The 20979-nt window shown below is 43.9% G+C and overlaps 1 protein-coding gene across 1 annotated transcript in view; it reads right to left on the bottom strand.

The window, feature by feature from the left end:
* Nucleotides 1–20979, bottom strand: part of PCDH15 (protocadherin related 15) — a 1296732-nt gene that overhangs the window by 445795 nt on the left and 829958 nt on the right. The window contains 1 exon segment of the mRNA XM_053307474.1: nucleotides 2920–3039. Within this exon segment, the coding sequence (XP_053163449.1) occupies nucleotides 2920–3039 (120 nt within the window).

The raw sequence follows: 20979 nt of genomic DNA, 5'->3' as shown, positions 1-20979 counted from the left end.
ATCCAGCAGAGCTTTTTTGCATGCTTCGGGGCCTCCTAGGTGAAGACCCCAAAGACCATCAAACAGAACCCTCGGCAGCCCACTGTGCCTAATTTGTGTTACATTTTGTGGATAAAATAGCTCGTATCCATTCTGACTTGGATACTAAGATTTTTGCGGCACTGGAACTGGATGTTGCCAATGCACCTTCTGGTCTTGTTATATTGGATGGTTTTCAGACCTTTTTGCCTGAGGAGGTGGACAGGCTGCTTGGAAGGCTGAGGCCTATCGCATGCGTCCTCCACACTTGCCCTTTCTGGTTGGTAAATACTTCTAGGGAGGGACTGGGTCCATGGGTGGCAGGGGTGATGAATGCCTCTCTAGAGCAGGGGGTGGTCTCCCCTTGCCTGAAAGGGGCAGTCATTAGGCCTCTCCTTAAAAAGTCCTCATTGGACCCAGATGACTTAAATAACTTTTGACCGGTTTCAAACCTCCCCTTCTTGGGCAGTGTTGGAGGGCATTATGGCATCTCTGTTCCAGGCAGTCCTCGATGAATCTGATTACTTAGATCCTTTCCAGTCTGGCTTCCAATCTGGATATGGGACAGAAACTGCCTTGGTCCAGGAGATAGACAGAGAGAAAGTGACTCTGTTGATCCTCCTGGACCTCTCAGCGGCTTTCGATACCATCAACCATGTTATCCTTCCAGGATGTCTCTCCAGGTTGGGACTTGGGTCATGGTTTTACAGTGGCTCCGCTTCTACCTGGAGGGTCATACTCAGAAGGTAGTGCTGAGGGATGCCTCCTCCACCCCTTGGCCTTTGGCCTATGAGGTGCCACAGGGATCTATTCAGTCCTGAGGCTGTTTAAAATCTACATGAAACCTCTGGGAGAGCTCATCCGTGGGTGTGGGCTGTGGTGCCATCAGTATGCTGATGACACCCAGCTCCACCTATCTTTTAGGTCAGCAGACACCAGGGAGGCAGTGAATGCTCTGAACTGGGGCTTGGAGGCTGTTCGGGACTGGATGGGGGCAAACAAGCTGAAACAATCCAGATAATACGGAAGTGCTCTGGGTTGGTAGAACTGATCATCCAAGTAAATCTGGTCTTGGACGGGGTCACAGTCCCTCTGAAATACAAAGTCTGCAGCTTGGGAGTGCTTCTGGACCCGATGCTGTCCTTGGATGCGCAGGTGGTGGTGATGTGCAGAAGTGCCTTTTAACAGTTACAGCTGGTACACCAGCTGCAGTCTTACTTGGAGAAGTCAGGCCTGACCTCAGTCACTCATGCGTTGGCAACATCCAGATTAGACTACTGCAATGCGCTCTACAAGGGGCTACTCTTGAAGACGGTTTGGAAGCTTCATCTGGTCCAGAATGCTGCTGTAAGGATGCTCATTGGCGCAAGTCACTTCATGAGTATCACACTCATCCTGAGGTGGCTTTATTGGTTACCGGTCTACTTCCAAGACAGATTCAAGATGCTGGTCTTGACCTTAAAGCTCTACACAACTTGTGGCCATAGTACCTGTCAGACTGCATTCACCCATATGAACCTGCGAGGACCCTCCTCTCATCTTCTCAGGCCCCGCTCATGGCCCTGCCACTAACAGAGATCCAGCTGGTGGGGACTAGAGACAGGGCCTCTTTGGCTGTGGCCCCTCAGTTCCGGAATGCCCTCCCTGAATACCTTTGCAATGCTCCCTCCCTCAGTGTTTTTTTAAAAACAGCTAAAAACACATCTTTTAAAAGAGGATTTTTAATGCTTCATCTTTGGTTATATCTGGTAGGTTCTTTAGATTTTAGTTTTTCTAATTCTCCATTTTTAGCTTTTAAAATAACTTTTAATTTGAAACGTAACTCTGATTGTGCTTTTAGCCTGACTTTTAACTTGTTTATTTAATTTGGTTAATTTTATTAGTTTTGTTTTGCATTGTTTCTATTTTATTGTTGTGAGCTTCCCCAAGCAGTAGTGTACTGAAGCGACAGGCTATAAATATTTTAAATAAATAAATAAATAAATATCTGGAGGCTGGGATGCTGGAAGAGCCCCTGGTGGCGCAGTGGTGAAAACTGCCGCCCTGTAACCAGAAGGTTACAAGTTCGATCCTGACCAGGGGCTCAAGGTTGACTCAGCCTTCCATCCTTCCGAGGTCGGCAAAATGAGTACCCAGAATGTTGGGGACAATATGCTAAATCATTGTAAACCGCTTAGAGAGCTTCGGCTATAGAGCGGTATATAAATGTAAGTGCTATTGCTATTGCTATTGCTATGCATTGTACCAGCTTCCAGAGATCCGTGCTGCTCCAAGCAGTGCGGATCATATGGGAGTGCGATTTGCACAACCCACCAATGTGACAGGGTCGTCAGGTGGGAGGTAAGTTCTACACAGCCCCCCGCCCATGTGAACAGGTTTAATAAATTATCTGAGATCCATTTCATACATTACTCCGAAGCAGGGAAGGTTTCTCACACTCAACAAGGAGATGTAACCAAGCAGTTTTCTGACCAGTATATATTTAAAATATCTTAAGTGTACAACAAAATATTTTGTTTCTATAATTAGGTTTCCTCAGTGAAGAAAATAAAATTATGTCACCTTTCCCAGTGAAGGAACACTTGACCTATCAAACCCTACAAATGATACAAATCCTTCTATCCATACACTATATGAAACTGCGGACTCCAACACATCCTCTCCCACTTCACACTCTTCCTAAGGCCTGGCACCATATCAGTCATACCAGTGGATTTCAAAATACTTTAACAAAGTCTACAAAAGCAAAACAAAAGAAACAAAAAACCAAAACACTTGTTAGTTAAGAAAACAAACAAGTATAGAATAATTATTGAGATGATAAATTGAAATGGTTTTTTCGTATCTTATTTTTGTTCTTTCAGCAAAACATGGTTTATGGAAAATAAGAATTTCACATACTGGATCGTTGGGATTATACTGGATGACGTACTCTATCTGGCCATTGGGACCGTCATCTATGTCTGTGGCACCATTGTTTCCAGAGAATCCTGTAAAGATGGTGGTTCCAACTGGTGTTAACTATAACAACAAAAATGACATACACAATTAGGAACCCTTGAAAAGAAAGAAAGGCTAAGCAATGTTTTAAAGTCAAAATGTGATACATGAATGAGATGGAAATTGTATCCTGTGATGGCCATTTCTGTTGCCAAATTCAAGTTATCTCCCCCCTGCACTCAAGTTATCTTTAAAACCCAAAGGGAACTAGAATAATAGGCTTAATCATGCACTGTACTATAAAATCTTCGATGGTTTACATTGCTCAGAAAAACAAATGTATGTAAGGTATATGGAATTTAATAGTTCTGCCTGTGCCATGGGGTCCTAATCCAAAGCAACTCTGTTGTTGCTGTTGATGTTTTCCCTTCTGTGGCTGATATCAGTCCAGACATTTGGGCTGGGAACTCTGTTGAGTTGTTTGAGTCTGCCTTGTGCATGAGCTTCAGGCTTATATCATCCAAACTTTTATTAGGTCTGAAGGTTGGCCTAGGTTCTCATGAGATTTTAGGAACAGGGGAGATCAGGGTGCTATCCCATTCATGCACTGACCACGCCTAGACCTTCAGCAAGGTTGCTGTACCATATGCTTTCAGAATATAGCCCTGGGTCTGGTTGTGAAGGCATAGGCAGGTCCAATGAACAAATGTAGCTCACACCTGCCTCTATTTGCAGCAAGAAAAATGGGCTACCATTCCTTCAGATATAACTCAGGGGTGATCTGATATGTGACAGGGAGACATCTCAACTGTCTGTTTGTACCAGTCTTCCAGGTATTTTGATAAGATGGGCTAGAACTACCACTTCATATTGGCCTTAATAGATGCATATTAGGCCATGTTGTTTTAAACATGTTATAATCTATTTCATTTCAGTGACCGGTGATGCACTTCTGTTTCTTTTCCCTGCAAGTTTCTTTGCAACTGGTACATCTTACCTGCAGTCATGGCCACAAAACGTTATGAAAAATTTCAAGTTTTGCATTCCCTAGTGCATTGAGTAGCAAGACCAAGCTTGACACACCCAACTAACAGAACCTTAAAAGCACTGCAGCAACTTCCCCCAAACAAATAGTGAATGTTTTAAAAGGACAAATGGCACCTAGAAAGTACTTTTGAAGAGGAGGCAGCAATGGAATTTGTTGAGTAATTGCATGCTATTTCCATTGACCAGGAAAGAGGGCATAGAGACAGGTAACAGTATCTACCATGAACTACCCTCACTTAGAAGGCAAGCAAGATAAAATTCTTATCTATGTTACTTATAAAAGCTCTACACACAATCCGTATGTAAAGCCAAAACGGGGTCTGTGAGGAGAGCGGAATTGACTCACTCTTCCCACAGACAATCAGGTAGCACTCCCTGGGTGGCCAGATTGGCCACTCAAGACGATTACCAGTTCCACCACAGAGCTGGTTGGGGCGGTGGAATTTGTGGGGGCCCCAGACGACTTCAAAGTCATTCTCATCTTCATCAACTAGGTTCTCACAATGCTGTGCATGTGCATGTGCATTAGCACGAATGTCAAACCATTCTTCTTACAGGCACTGCAAAAGACTATTTACTTGCAAGTCAACAATGCATGAACTGACTTGGGTGCTGGTTACCACTGACTGGAAAATATTTCTGCCATACTCCATCCATAGGATTCTGGGCTGGGAATATTTGGAAACTAGGTCAGGAAGTTTTTCCAAACAAATTGCAAATATACCATTTGTCACGGCAAGGTGGTATTAATATGATTCTCCTTTTGTTTTTGTTTTTTTACACGACACCCTTTTGGGCACAGAAATTTGTAGTATATCTCATTTACATTTGTTGTATTCTTAGATCGTTACAAAATATGAAATGTTTACAATGTTGTAAGATTCTGAAGTAACATCTTGTGTTTATCCAATTGTATGAGTTTAAGTGTAGCAAGTTTGCCACAACCAGAAAAGATACTGATTGTATCACAGCCAGCAAGAACATGTAATCCAGGAAGTACATTACATGCACCACATCCACCACAAAGCAATACATTACATTGCATGCATCACAAAGCAATTTGTCTGTCAATTACCCTTAACCACTATAACATGCTTCTGAAACACAGGTGCAGATAATGTGGCACAAAGCAATGCTTAGTTTCATTACATTTGTGTCCTCACAGGAAGTGGTTTCCTTGTGTCATCTTTGGTGCATGCTGGGCATACAGCAATGATCTAGAATCCACTTCCTCAGTGTTCAATGGAAAGTCTGTGACTACTTCAACTTCATCCTGAGTACTCTCGCTGCACAAGTTCTCATACACAGTTAATACAATTTTCCTCTAGAGCTTCTCCCTGTATTTTTTTTTCTGCTTCCATTTTGTTTTCATTCCATATAGAAAGGCAGCAAGATTTGTTTGATTAGATGAACATAAGAAGCTTTTTCTTGTGGTCTCTTACTGTCTGTTTGTCTGTCTGTCTATCCATCATATTTTTATCCCACCTGATATGAACACCTCTAGGTGGTGTACAAAATTTAAAACAATACATAAAAATCAGCAAATTAAAATACAACACAATTAAAACAGTAGCATAAAAACAGAAATAAGAACAGTGACATAAAACAATTATTAAAACAAATTATTAATATTAATTCAAATTAAAAGCCTCTGAGAACAGCTGAGTCTTGAGGATCTTCCTGAAAACAAACAGAGAAGGAGATGCTCATTTCAGCAGGGAGCATATTCCAAAACTTTGGGGCAGCCACAGAGAAAGCCCAGTCTCGGGTGGCCATCAAACGGGCAGGTGGCATCCGTAACCAGACCTTTCCAGAAGATCGTAACAGCCAGCAGGTTTCATGACAAAGGAGGCACTCTCTTAAACACCCTAGACCCAAGCCATTAAGGGCTTTATAGGTAATAACCAGCACTTAGTATTTCACTTGGAAATATATCAGCAGCCAGTGCAGTTCCCTTAAAACCAGTGTTATGTGGCCCCTTCGAGTTGTCCCAGAGCCCAATCTAGCTGCCTAATTCTGTACCAATTGTAGTTTCTGGACTATGTACAAAGGCAGCCCCACATAGAGCACATTACAGTAGTCAAGTCTGGAAGTTACAAGCATATGTACCACCGTTTTAAGGTCATTTACCTCTAGAAACTGACGTAGCTGATGTATAAGCAGAGGCTGATAAAAAGTGCTCCTGGCCACCGCCTCAGCTTGAGAAACCAGGCAGAGCTTTGGGTCTAGGAGTACTCCCAAGCTACATACATGATCTTTCAGGGGAAGTGTAACCCCATCCAGAACAGGCACATCTAAACCCTCTCTCTGCCCCCCCCCACTGCAGTCAGTACTTCCATCTTATTTGGATTAAACTTCAGTTTGTTATCCCTCATCCAGCCCATTACTGCCTCCAAGCAGGCATTTAGGGAAGATATGCCATTTCCTGTTGAGGTCAATATCGAGAAGTATATCTGGGTGTCATCAGCATATTGATAACACCCTGAACCAAACCTCCTGATGATCTCTCCCAGTGGTTTAATGTACATCTTAATGAGCATTGGAGACAGTATGGTGCCTTGTGGACTTCATACTTTAGTTCTCATTTTGCAGAGCAACAGTCTTCAAGTGACACGATTTGGAATATACCAGAGATGTAGGAGCGGAACCACTGTAAAACAGTGCCACCCAATCCCACATCCCTCAGGCAGTCCAGAAGGATACCATGGTCGATGGTATCGAAAGAGAGATCTAAAAGGATCAGCAGAGTCACACTCCCTCTGGCCGACCAAGACAGTCTAAACCTCATAGCCCACATGGAAGCCAGTTTGAAATGGATCTAGATAATCTGCATCATCCAAAACTGCATGGAGCTGAGAACACACCACCTGCTAAATCACCTTGTCCAACCATGGAAGGTTAGAAACAGGTATGTAATTAGCTAACTCTGAAGGATCCAGTGCAGCTTTCTTCAAAAGTGGTCTAATGATAGCCTCCTTAAGATAAGTAGGCATCCTGCTCTCCCTCAGAGAAACATTTATAATATTTACCAAACCCTCTAATAATATGATTAACAGATGAGATAAGACAAGTTGGGCAAGGGTCAAGATAACAGGTTGTATGGCGCACAGTCGGAAGTAGTTCCACTTCCTCAGGACTATGATTTTGTACTGTGGAATATGTTCTTGTACTGTGGCGTATCACTACCAACTCTATGCATACTTTCTGCATTCTTTATTGACATAGTCCAGTATACCTCACTGATCCGTTTGCTTTGATGAACCTTTGTTAGAAATAATCTGAATGCACTGTCCAGTACTTCACAGAATGTCACATGGGAACCCTTTGTTCTTTGTATGATGTCTGTGCCATTCAGTAAACATGCAGAACATTGTGGAATAATTTCAGCATGTTCTGCTATTCCCTCCAGTTCAGCAGCTAAGGTTGACTTCATTGGCTCTCTCAGTGAACTGTCACACACTGCTAATGCGCATCTCTCATAGACAAATTACAACTCTCTGCAATCAAAACCATTTGCCCCAAAAGAGCTCTGTTAGCTTCTTTTATAACTCCCCCACCCATCACAGCTACAATTTGCATTGTTCTGTTGAGGTCTGAAAAAGATTTTAGTTGCAGATTGGGAATCCTGCCATTCTATTTATGTGGGGGGTTCTCTGGCACTCTTTCTGACTGAAACTTACAATAAGTTTCCTTCATTTTCTTGGTATTTAAAAGGCCACTGACAACATCAGGTGGAACAAGTAACATACGGCACAATTCTTGCATCTCAGACCTGAATACCTCTCAAAACATTTCCAAGGTTTTTAAAAAAATTTCCTTCAAACGTCTCATGTCCACTTATAGTCTTTGTGAGGTCTGCATGGACAAACCTATTGCTTTCAAATCAATGATTTGCTGAACTTGGTGAATACATGCACTTTAGTAGGCTGTAATGTAATACCTGATGACAGCCCCTTTAAAAAATAGCCAACCCTTTTGTTGCACCTGTATCTTTGTGCCCTTTTAACTTTTTCTTCAGTAACATAGTCTATTGCTTTCCTTCCAAATATATTATGGTGCCAATCTGAGCAGATAACCTACTATTGATTTTTAGGTGACTAATAGATAAATTGAACATATTTTTCAAGTAAAATGGGAGCTAACAAAAGCAGTTGGTTCCATAATATGCAAAGTACCAGGGAATTAAAGCTTTTTTGGTTCCAAGATGTAGTTTCCAATTTTCTTCCCTTGATGCACAAGTAAAGTGTAAGAAAACATTACAGATTCAGTGTTCAGTACATCTCTACACAAGCAACAACCAATACTCAATTAGTAAGTTTTATTTCTCAGCTGTTTAGACACAATATGGCTACTGTTGTTATTAAGGTTTTTTTGTTTTGCTTTTAATGTAATAAGGTTGTTTTTGAGGAGGTGGAGGTGATAACTACTCATTACCAAAAATAATCATGTTTAACTATTCTACTATAACAAAAACAAACAGAGGGGTTTTTTTGCTTGTAGACAAGTACCATCCCACGATACCACTCCAGATGGTACAAAACAGTAAATTTGTAGACTACAGTCCCATAGACTAATAATCTTCCATCATGAGAATAGGTTATTTCACTCAAGGAGAAAGTGGACCAGTAAATCTGTAACAACTGTATAGAGCAGCTGATTAATTGTTGATACCATGCGCTTACTATACACGAAGTTGCTATGACCATGGTCTTTTTCTTGAACTCGCCTCTTCCACATTGTGTTGAAAGCATCTGTTACAGCTAAATAAAAGCTTACAAGAAAACCACTGAAAATCCTTTATTCTCAAGAAAGGAGTTGACCTGATCTGATTTTGAAAACTGCCCTTGTTCCCTGGTCAAACTAGTCACTTAAGCAGTATATTCAGAAAAGACAAGATGTATGTTAAGAACAGAATTAGTTTGTTGGCAGAAACCCTTTTGGAGAGAGATGAATAGTGTGTATATTTATTTTCAAAAAAGTCAGACTTTATTGCCTGTACTTAAGAGAATATTTTATTAGTGAATGTTATTTGCTTGCTATGGCCTTTGGCAGCAAACACACTCTGTGTTAAACAAACTGAATGTAGAGAAAGAAACTTCCACTATGCTAGTAATAGCACTTGCCCAAACCAGCCTGGAAAAGTGGCTTTATATAAAAAGCAGAGATGAAGCTGCCAAATAGAAAAGGCCAAGGTGACTAGTTCCCTTTTCTGCTCTGGGAAGATTATGGCAGTGTAGAAGTAGGCCTCAGCTGTTGCACGGAGGCCTCTTCAACAAATTAATTGGTTGGTAAAAGGAAGACTGAAGCTGTCTGTTCACACAGGTTTTGCCCAGCCCTAGATTTTCCTGATATATAACATCCCCACAAACTTCAGGTTGCTAATATGGGAAGCAAACTGTTTTTAAGGGATTTCTACAGAATTTGCTACGGTATGCTAAACACTAAGGATATTAGGACTGAGATAAATACAGTATTTATGGGAATTTATAAGATTGGTGCATCAAAAATTGCCTTTTTGACATGATAGAACCAGGGGCGTAGCAAGGTTGGAGTGGGCCCAGAGACGAGATTTTAAAATGCCCCCCCCCAACAGGTCCAGGGCCTCCGCACACCCCAGGCCCCCAAGGATTTAAGTCTGATATTTCAAAATAAATATGCTGCCTAGAAATACATTTCACTGAATACACACACACACACACACACACACACACTTCACAATATATAGTGATATACATTGAGTACTATATATCTGTGCTACTTTTAATGCCTAGAACACACTAGAAACACTAATTATTAAAATGGGACCCTCGCTGCAGATTAGCAAAGGAGACTTTCAACCATGCAATGTGAGCCTAGGTATGTTTTCTCAGAATTTTGAACAAATTCAGTAAAGTTTGATTGCAGGAGGTTTTTCACAGTAGGCTTTTAAAGCGCTTTAACACACATCTCCTCTGGAATGGAGGTGCTGCATTCACATGTTGGCCAGATTTACCCTGAAGTCCCTGCGAGTTATTGGGGAGCATTTCACACACAAGAAAAATAAAATAAAATAAAATAAAATAAAATAAATGCACAACACATGCTTCACAGTTCTCACTCAAACCTTCTGGGTTGCAAAACAACTTGAACATAAGTGTATTTATAAATGAATGAATGAATGAATAAAATAAATATAATATTGTTTGTTCCAGAAGTTTTTATAATTTTCTGTCATGAAACAAGCCACATATAGGTCTTTTTAGATAGTTTTTTAAGCCAGCAAATTTTCCAAGCTGTTTTAAATTAAATATTCAGAGACTTCTCAGTCTCTCCCCCCCCCATATCAAAGCCCTATGGCAAGCACATCCCTATATATCCAGCGGGGGGGGTGACCACAAAAAGGAGGTTCACATTCTACCTGGCAAATGCTGGGCTGGGCAGAGGGTCTGCTGCAGAGAGCTGTGGGGGCCACTTTGCCTGCCTGCCTGCTTCCTTCTTCCTTGCTTGCTTGGGACCTCCCTGCAAACCTACTCCAGTTCAGGCTTCACTGAGGCCTACACGGAGGCCTCCCTGGAAGCCCTGCCCACCCGCCGATCAGCTGAGAGGCGGGAAGAAAAGAAGCTCTTTCCAGCTTGCCTGCTGCTTAGATTGCCTGCCAGGAGGACAAGCAGGGGAGAGGGCAAACAGGGCAAGTGGCTGAGGGGCCTTGGGGCTGGCTGGGCAGGGGGCAATGGGGAGTCATGTGAGGTGTCTCTGGGGGCCCCCCAAGGCAGTGGGGCCCCCAGACAACTGTCTCCCCTTGCCTAATGGTAGTTCCGCCCATGGATAGAACCTTTCAATTGATTGATTGATTAAATGACGTCATGTCGGTGTTGACTCTTAGCAACCAGATAGATAGATCCTCTCCAGACAGGATGATCTGTCTTCAACTTGGCCTTTAAAGTCTCACAGTGCTGAATTCATTGCTGTTGTAATCAAGTCCATCCACCTTGCTGCTCTTCCAGTCCTATTCTTCTCTTTCCTTCAACTTTCCCCAGCATTATGGACTTCTCAAGGGAGCTGGGTTTTCGCATAATGTGTCCAAAGTATGATAGTTTGAGGCTGCTCATTTGTGCCTCAAGTGAAAGACTGATTTGTTCTGTGATCCATTTGTTTGTTTTCCTGGCTGTCTATGGTATCCTCAAAAGTCTTTTCCAGCACCAAAGTTCAAAAGCGTCAATACTTCTTGTTATCTTGCTTCTTCAAAGTCCAGCTTTCACATCCATAGAGTGTCACGGGAAAAACCATTGTCCAAACGATTCTAATCTTTATAGGTATAGACATGTCACAACATCTAAATATCCTTTCCAAGGCCTTCATTGCAACCCTACCAAATGTTAGTCTGCAGCATATTTCTTGACTGCTGGATCCTTTATTGTTGATGGTCGATGCTAAAAGGCAGAAGCTATCCACCACTTCAATGTCTTCATTATCAATTCTGAGGCTGGTTGCTGTACCCGTTGTCATTAGTTTAGTCTTCTTGACATTTAGTCGTAGTCCCATTTTTTCACTGTGCTCCTTGACTTTCATTACTAGAGATTGCAGAGCATCCACATTCTCAGTTATCAGAGTGGTGTCATCAGCGTAGCACAAGTTATTGATGTTTCTTGCTCCAACTTTAAGGCCACTCGCATCTTCTTTGAATCTCTCTGTATATGTTAAGCTATATAACTTGAATAAATAAGGAGAAAGTAGACAGCCTTGCCATACTCCTTTGCTGATCTGGAACCAGTCTGTTTCACCATGTTCTGTCTGGACTGTGGCTTCCTGTCCTGTGTATAGTTTTCTCATGAGAACAATGAGATGTTCTGGGGTGCCCATTTTCCTAAGGATATTCCACAACCTGACATGGTCATTATTCCAATCAACTTGACATTGAAGGCTTTTTGGTAGTCAATAATAGCAATAGCAATAGCAATAGCACTTACATTTATATACCGCTCTATAGCCAAAGCTCTCTAAGCGGTTTACAATGATTTAGCATATTTAGCATATTGCCCCCAACATTCTGGGTACTCATTTTGCCGACCTCGGGAGGATGGAAGGCTGAGTCAACCTTGAGCCCCTGGTCAGGATCGAACTTGTAACCTTCTGGTTACAGGGCGGCAGTTTTACCACTGCGCCACCAGGGGCTCCTTAAAGCACAATAAAGCACATATTGACTTATTTATGGTATTCTTTGGCTTTCTCAATCATCCAGCATGCATCAGCAATGATGTCTCTTGTTCCTCGGCCTTTTCTGAAACCAGTTTGAACATCCGACATTTCCCTTTCCACATAGGGCTCTAATCTGCATTGGATGATCCTGAGCATTAATTTGCTAGCATGTTAAATTAAGGATATCATGCGATGCTGTGCACAATCTGTTCAGTCTCCTTTCTTTGGTATGGGTATGCAGCCTGGCCTCTTCAAGTCTGTTGGCCACTGTGTGTTGTTCTCCAAGTTTGCTGGCATAGTTTGGTTAGAGCTTGACTGATTCTTCTTCTGTTGCTTGCCATATTTCTGTAGCTGTTTCATCAATTCCTGTAGCCTTCCAACTTGGTAATGACTGGAGTGCTGATCTAACTTCACCTTCTCGTACTAGAGGTTCTTGCAAGAAGGGAATATCTTCTAGAGTATCTTGGAAGTTGACGTCCCTGCTGTACAGATTTTCAGTATACTCCTTCCATCTGTTTGATCTTCTCTGAATCAGTTACTATCTGTTCCTTGACATCCCTTAACAAACCAATTTGAGGTTGGAACCTCCTTCTGAGTTCAGAGACCTTTTGGAAAACTTTCCTTGTTTTTCCATGTCTATTTCCATCCTCAAGGTCTCTACAGATGGTCATTGTAATCCTGCTCCTTGTCTCTTCTAACAGTTTGTTATTTTCCAGGGCTTGCATTTGCAAAGGCTAGCAAACTCCTGTAGCATCCAGTTTTTGTTTGTCCCTGCCTGGAGGGGGTGGAGTCAGCTTGGGCTGTGGGAGGCCCCACGTTCCTTTGAGCCAGATCCTGTGCCTCAGTTTGAAGCCTACTCTCTACAAGCCTACTCTTTACTTTCTACATCTGCTGGTCACCTCCAGACTTGACTACTGCAATGCACTCTATGTGGGGCTGCCTTTGTACATAGTCCGGAAACTGCAGTTAGTCCAGGATGCGGCAGCCAGATTGGTCTTTAGGTCATCTCGGAGAGACCATATCAGTCCCATCTTAAAAGATCTACACTGGCTGCCGATAAGTTTCCGGGCAAAGTACAAGGTTTTGGTTATAACCTATAAAGCCCTAAACAGCTTGTGCCCTGGGTATTTAAGAAAACACTTTCTTTGCTATGAACCACACCGCCCATTGAGATCATCTGGAGAGGTTCATCTGCATTTGCCACCGGCTCGTCTGCTGGCTACTCGAGGACGGCCCTTCTCCATTGCTGCCCTGAGGCTTTGGAACACACTTCCTGCTAAAATAAGAGCCTCCCCATCTCTTACAAATTTTTAAAAGGCAGTCAAGACACATTTGTTCACCCAGGCTTTTAATTAGACATTGTTTTAACTAAGTTTTTATTGTGTTTAAAATTTTAAGTGTTAAAACTATTAAATGTGTTACTCTTTTTATTGGTTTTTATTGTCTTGTAAACTGCCCAGAGAACTCACGTTTTGGGTGGTATAAAAATGTGATAAATAAATAAAATAAGAAGTGAAGGCCTGAAAGCATAGCCAACAGAGCACAGCCATCAGGGATAGCAAACACGACATAGGAGTTTTGCGGGATTTTAGCGAGAAGTGTGCAGGGGAGCCTGGAACAAGTCCCTTTAATCACAAGGAGCCCAGTGGAGAAGAGAAGGTAAGTACAAATCCATCCCTCATATACCTGAGAAAGGCTGTTTGGACAGTTAAATAGCTGACCATTACAGCTGAGATTTATCCTTCTAATAAACTAAATACTGTAATCAGCCAACAAAACCAGTTGTGAAGATAGGAAGTGAGCAGGGGAGGGGCAGTTCCCAGTGTATTGCACAGAGTGTCACATGTATGACTATTTGCCCCATGGGCAGAAGTCATGGGTGTGTGCTCGGTACAAGGAGCTCCTGGCTCTCATGGAACAAGTTCCTTCCCTCGAGACCAAGGTGGCGGATCTGGAGAAGCTCAGAGAGAGGCATGTGGACAAGACCTTCAGGGTCGTGGTAGAGGCATCCCACTCCAGAGCTGAAAGCTCCTCTGCTCTCAGGGAGAATAAAGGTCTCGGGGAAGGAGGACATCGGTCTGAGGAAGAGGAAAATGCTCCTTTAGAAGGGACCCCTTCTGTGGAAGATGAGCCCATATCCTCTCGCACAGTGAATACTCCTCTGGGGACTGGGGGCCTCCTTGTAGTGGGTGATTCGATCATTAGAGCTATAGAGAGTGAGTTTGTGACCCATGTGTTGACTGCACAGTGACTTGCCTGCCTGGTGCGAAGGTTGTGGACATGACACAGTATCTAGATAGGCTGTTAGGCAGTGCTGGGGAGGAGACAGCTGTCGTGGTGCACATTGGCATCAACAATGTGGGGAAATGTAGTTGGGAGGTACTGGAAGCCACATTTAGGCTGAGAGATAGCTTTTTGAAGTCCATTCTCAGAAATGCTACCTGTTCCATGCGCAGGTATAAGTGAGACAGGAAGAGCTGAGGGGTTTCAATGCGTAGATGAGACGTTGATACCGGGAGGAAGGGTCTAGATTTGTTAGGCACCGGGATGCATTTTGGGGTAAGCAAGGCCTGTACAAAAGGGACAGCCTGCACTTGAACCAAGATGGAACCAGACTGCTGGCACTTAAAATCAAAAAGGTTGCAGAGCAGCTTTTAAAATGACGCCTGGGGAATAGTTGATGGGAGCTGGACAGTATCCAGCTTGGCAAATGCCATCTTTTAAAGGCCGAGGGTGCAAAGGATTCAGATAAAACAGAAAGGGACAGAGCAGAACCACATAAAGAGCAAACAGAAGGCTGTGCCAGCAGGTCAAAGAGTCCAAAGAAAGATAGCAAACACCAGGTAAGAGATTCTGCATATAGGTGCTTGTATGCCAATGCCAGAAGCCTCTGAGCCAAAATGGGTGAATTGCAGTGCTTGATTGCTAACACAGAAATAGATATAGTGAGCATAACAGAAACATGGTGGAACAGTGAGAACCAGTGGGACACTGTTATCCCTGGATATAAACTCTATAGAAAGGACAGAGAAGGGCGCCTTGGAAGTGGAGTAGCACTATATGTTAAAGAAGGGATAGAATTTAACAAGCTACAAAAGCTAGGAGGACCAGAGTCCTCCACAGAACCCCTGTGGTTGACAATACAAGGCCTGAAAGGAAATGTGCTACTGGGGACATGCTATCTCCTGGGATGTGTGAACTGGTTCAGAGGTTTGGGTTTCAGGGATTCAGGTTCAGGGGTTTGGGGGGTTGGGTTAGAAGCAAACCCCCACCCCAGTCTGGCTGGACTGAATCAACCCCCCCTCCCCAGTTTGCGAACTTTTTAAAAATTAAAAATATTGTTTTCACCTGTAGCCCCTTCGGGGGACTTCCTAAAGAACATCGGGGAGGTCCTGCAAAGGTTCCCCCTCCCACCAGCCTCTTAATTCACTGCCGCAGCCCTCCCCAGGCTGATTTTCGGGGTCATTCGGGCCTGCAAAGATTGGCACGGTGGCCATTTTGGATGCTGCTGCACCTGCTCAAATGGCCTCTGCGAGTCCTGGCAAGGCTTAGGGCCTCACAGGGACCATTTGAGCATGCGTAGAAGTCATTTTTAAAAGATTTTTTAAAAAAGAAATAGGCCACCAAAAACAAAATGTCCACCGCACATGCTCAAATGATCCCTGCAAAGCCTGGCATGGCATAGGGCCCCACGGAGGCCATTTGAACATGTGCAGAGGCCATTTTGTTTTTGGCTGCCATTTTTTTAAAAAATCATTTTTAAAATGGCTGCCAAACATTCTCAAATGGTCCCTGTGAGGCTCTAGGCCTTTCCAGGCCTCACAGAGGCCATTTGAGCATGGACGGTGGCCTCCAAAATGGCTGCAGCAGTGATCTTTGCAGGCCCAAACAAGCTCAAAAATCAGACCAGGATGGGCTCCGGTGGTGAATTAAGAGGATGGTGAGGGCAGGGGGGATCTTTGCAGACCCCCCTTTGGCCTTTAGGAAGCCCCCTGAAGGGGCTACAGGTAAAAATAAAATTAATTAAAAATATTTGCGAAAACCCCCACCCGACCAAACCGGACTGAGGGAGGAGTTCGGGGGGTGCCAGTCCGAACAGGCCAGGCCAGGTTCGGGTGCAGTTCACACCTGAACCAAACCTTGCCAGCCGGTTCCATGCACACAGCTAGCTATCGCCCTCTGGATCAAAATGCTGAAACTGACTGGGAGTTGCAGAAGGAAATCAGGACGGTGTCAAGGAGAGGCAGGGCAGTAATAATGGGTTACTTCAATTACTCACACATATACTGGGTAAATTCACAGTCATCTAATTACAAATATGGATGTGCAAACAGACTTGAAGGCTCGATGGCTCACCGTCAACACACACCTGTGTGTGTTGCAAGCCTTTTTTAAAAAGAGGGAATTTGTGCATGCGTGGCAGCGGCCAAAATGGCTGTTGCGCTGCACTATGTAGGCCCTAACAGGCTGTAAAGGGCTATAGAACTGGCTGGGGCAGTGATTATTAAGGCCTGTGGGGGGACGGGAACCGCCACAGACCAACCCCCCCACACCGCCTTTGGCAACCCCCTGGAGGAGGTTTAAGGTTATACACACACACAAACACACACACACACACAAGGTACATGAACCCCCCCCCCCCCCCGGACCGAGCCAAACCGAAGGGGCGGGTTTGAGGGGGTGCTGGACCGAACCAGGCCAGCCGGTTCCGTGCACACCCCTAATGACAAAGAGGACACATTTGCATCAAGCAAAAGCATCAAGGTAAATAACAAAAATGTCTTTAAATACAGGAAACCTGCCAGGGAGGCAGTTGCAGGAAGGCAGATGCAGGAAGCCTGCCAGGGAGGCAGTTGGACCATTAGACAATGAGGAAGTGAAAGGGATTGTTAAGGAGGCTATAGAGATTGCAGAGAAGCTAAATGAGTTCTTTGCGTCCATCTTCACAGCAGAGGATACTGAACATATACCTGTTCCTGAACCAGGCTTTTTGGGGATGGAGGCTAAAGAACTGAGTCAGATAGAAGTGACAAGGGATGTTATTCTAAACTGTCTGGAAAAACTGAAAACTAGCAAATCACCTGGTCCGGATGGCATCCATCCAAGAGTCCTCAAAAAAATCAAATGTGAAATTGCCACCCTCCTTGCTAAAATATATAACTTATCCCTGAAATTAGGCTCTGTACCAGAGGACTGGAAAGTAGCAAACATAACACCGATTTTCAAAAAGGGATCCAGGGGTGATCCAGGAAATCACAAGCCGGTTAGCTTAACATCCGTTCCAGGCAAATTGATGGAAAACAACCTCAAGGATAAAATTGTAAAGCACCTAGAAGAACAGGCCCTGCTGGGAGAGAACCAGCATGGCTTCTGCAAAGGTAAATCTTGCCTCACAAACCTTTTGGAGTTCTTTGAGAGTGTCAACAAGTGTGTAGATCAAGGTGATCCAGCTGACATACGTAGTATACCTGGACTTCCAAAAAGCTTTCGACAAAGTTCCTCATCAAAGATTCCTGAGGAAACTTAGCAGTCATGGGATAAGGAGACAAGTACATGTCTGGATTGCAAACTGGTTGAAAGACAGGAAACAGAGGGTAGGTATAAATGGAGAGTTTTCACAATGGAGGGAAGTAAGAAGTGGAGTCCCCCAGGGATCTGTACTGGGACCGGTGCTTTTTAATTTATTCATAAATGATCTAGAAGTAGGGGTAAGCAGTGAGGTGGCCACATTTGGAGATGATATCAAACTCTTTTGGGTAGTGAAATCCAAAACGGATTGTGAGGAGCTTCAAAAGGATCTCTCCAAATTGATTGAGTGGGCAACAAAATGGCAAATGTGGTTCAGTGATGGCAAGTGTAAAGTGATGCACATTGGGACAAAAAACCCCAATTTCAAGTATATGCTGATGGGATCTGAGCTGTCGGTGACTGACCAGGAAAGGGATCTTTGGGTCGTGGTGGACAGCTCGTTGAAAGTGCTGACTCAATGTGCGGCAGCTGTGAAAAAGGCAAATTCCATGCTAGGAATAATTAGGAAGGGGACAGAAGATAAAACTCCATTATACTGCCCTTATACAAAACAATGGTACAGCCACACCTGGAGTACTGCATACAAATCTGGTCATCTTAAAAAGGACATTGTAGAACTGAAAAAGGTGCAGAAGAGGGCAACCAAGATGATCAGGGACTTAGAGCACCTTTCTAATGAGTCAAGGCTACAACACCTAGGGTTTTTTAGTTTAGAAAAAATATGACTGGGGGGAGACATGATAGAGGTCTATAAAATCATGCATGGTGTGGAGAAAGTGGACAGAGAAAAATTCTTCTCCCTCTCACATATCACTAGAACCAGGAGTCATCCCATGAAATTGATAGCCAGGAAATTTAGGACCAACAAACGGAGGTACTTTCCCACACAACTCATTATCAACTCATGGAATTCTCTGCCACAAGATGTGGTGACAGCCAACAACCTGGATGTCTTTAAGAGGGGTTTGGATAACTTCATGGAGGAGAGATCTATCAATGGCTATTAGTTGGAGGACTCTAGGCTAACTCCATCCTCAAAGGTAGGATGCCTCTGAGTAACATTTGCAGGTGAGTAACAGCAGGAGGGAGGGCATGTCCACAACTCCTTCCTGTAGGCTTCAAGTAGCTTCCGGTGGGCTACTGTGTGAAACAGGATGCTGGACTAGATGGGCCTTGGGGCTGATCCAGCAGGGCTGTTCTTATGATACCATTAAGACGAGTTACTTTGTCCTTTCAATTTTGTTAAAATAAAGCATTGGTCTTAATCATGAATGTCATCACATCTGTCTGAAGTACCAGTACAAGACTGAGCTTTGGGCTCGTGTACTGGCATAACATGTGGCCCACACCATTCTAATCACAAATTTACTGGCAGGAAAAGTTTTTGAGATTCAAATAGAAATCCCACATTTTCAGAAATAGAGTTTTTCAAGGGGTTTAAAATATGGCTCGAAACAGCACTCATCAAGCCATTTACTTTGGATCTATCTCATTACTTTGAGTGTGAGGACTATGAACCCTTTGTATTAGGGGTGTGCAATTCGGATTTTCGGTGATTCGGTTCAGGACCCGAACCGAATCACCCCTGTTCTGTTTTGTGCCCGAATCTGGGCCACCCAAATCACCCTTGATTCGGTTCGGATTTGGATTTAATCCGAATCTGAATCAATTCAGGGGGGAAAGGGGCCCAGGGGCAAAATATTGGGGGGGGTAGCGCCCAATGGATGGAAGCTACCACCCCAATTTCAGGGGGATTGGCCAAAGAGCTGATTTTTGGGGAATTTCTGAAGTTTTAGTGACTTTGGGGCAGTTCGGGGGCATAGCATGGGATCTGGGCAAAAAGAGTGGGGTGGGGTTGTAGTGCCTAATGGGTGCAGGCTACCACCCCAATTTCAGGGGGATTGGGCAAAGGGCTGATTTTGGGGGAATTTCTGAAGTTTTTGTGTCTTTAGGACAGATTGGGGCAGATTGGGGCAGAAAGTGGGGCCTGTGGCAGAAGAATGGGGTGGGGTAGTAGTGCCCAATGGGGGGGGATACCACAGCAATTTCAGGGGGATTGGACAAAGGGCTGATTTTTTGGGAATTTTTGAAGTTTTGGTGTCTTTGGGGCAGATTGGGGGCAGAAAGTGGATCTGCCCCAAAAGAGTGGGGTGGGCTGGTAGATAGTGCCTAATGGGTGGAGGCTACCACCCGTCCCCAATTTCAGAGTGATTGGGCAGAGGGCTGAATTTTGGTGAATTTCTGATGTTTTTCTTCATAAGGTGTGCTAGATTGATTCATTCATTCATCATATTCATAGTAAGTGAAAGTGTGAAAAAGTGAGAGTGGGGTCAAGAGTAGTTTAGTTGAAAAAAAATCTCTTTTGGAATCATAGAATGAGAATTCACAACTCAGAAAATAAGGGAATAACATCCAGAAAAACTTCTGAGGTGTGAATTCTCATTCTATGATGGCAAAAGAGGTTTTTTTTCAATTAAACAACTCTTGACCCCACCCATTAGACACTATCTACCAGCCCACCCCACTCTTTTGGGGCAGATCCACTTTCTGCCCCCAATCTGCCCCAAAGACACCAAAACTTCAAAAATTCCCAAAAAATCAGCCCTCTGCCCAATCCCCCTGAAATTGGGGTGTTAGCCTCCACCCATTAGGCACTACCACCCCACCCCACTCTTTGGGGGCAGATCCATTTTCTGCCCCCAAACTGCCCCAAAGACACCAAAACTTCAAAAATTCCCAAAATATCAGCCCTTTGTCCAATCCCCCTGAAATTGGGGTGGTATCCTCCCCCCATTGGGCACTACTACCCCACCCCACTCTTCTGCCCCAGGCCCCACTTTCTGCCCCAATCTGCCCCAAAGACACAAAAACTTCAGAAATTCCCCAAAAATCAGCCCTTTGCCCAATCCCCCTGAAATTGGGGTGGTAGCCTGCACCCATTAGGCACTACCACCCCACCCCACGTTTTTTGCCTCGATCCCATGCTATGCCCCCAAACTGCCCCAAAGTCACTAAAACTTCAGAAATTCCCCAAAAATCGGTCAATCAAATTTTCAGCCCCGAAATTCGGGTGATTCGGCTCGGACCAGAAAAATATCGGGGGGCATCAGGGGTGATTCGGTTTGGCCCCGAATCACCCAAAATTGCTCATTTCAGGCACAGATCGATCTGTGCCCAAAATTTTTTGCACATCCCTACTTTGTATACCTAAAGGCAGAGTCTGTCATGGGACCAAATAAATAATTCTGCAAACAGATATATAGATACATA

This window comes from Hemicordylus capensis, chromosome 3, assembly GCF_027244095.1.
Source record: "Hemicordylus capensis ecotype Gifberg chromosome 3, rHemCap1.1.pri, whole genome shotgun sequence".
Taxonomy (NCBI): Eukaryota; Metazoa; Chordata; class Lepidosauria; order Squamata; family Cordylidae; genus Hemicordylus; species Hemicordylus capensis.
Note: the sequence above shows the minus strand (reverse complement) of the source record. Positions and strands in the feature narration are given on the sequence as shown.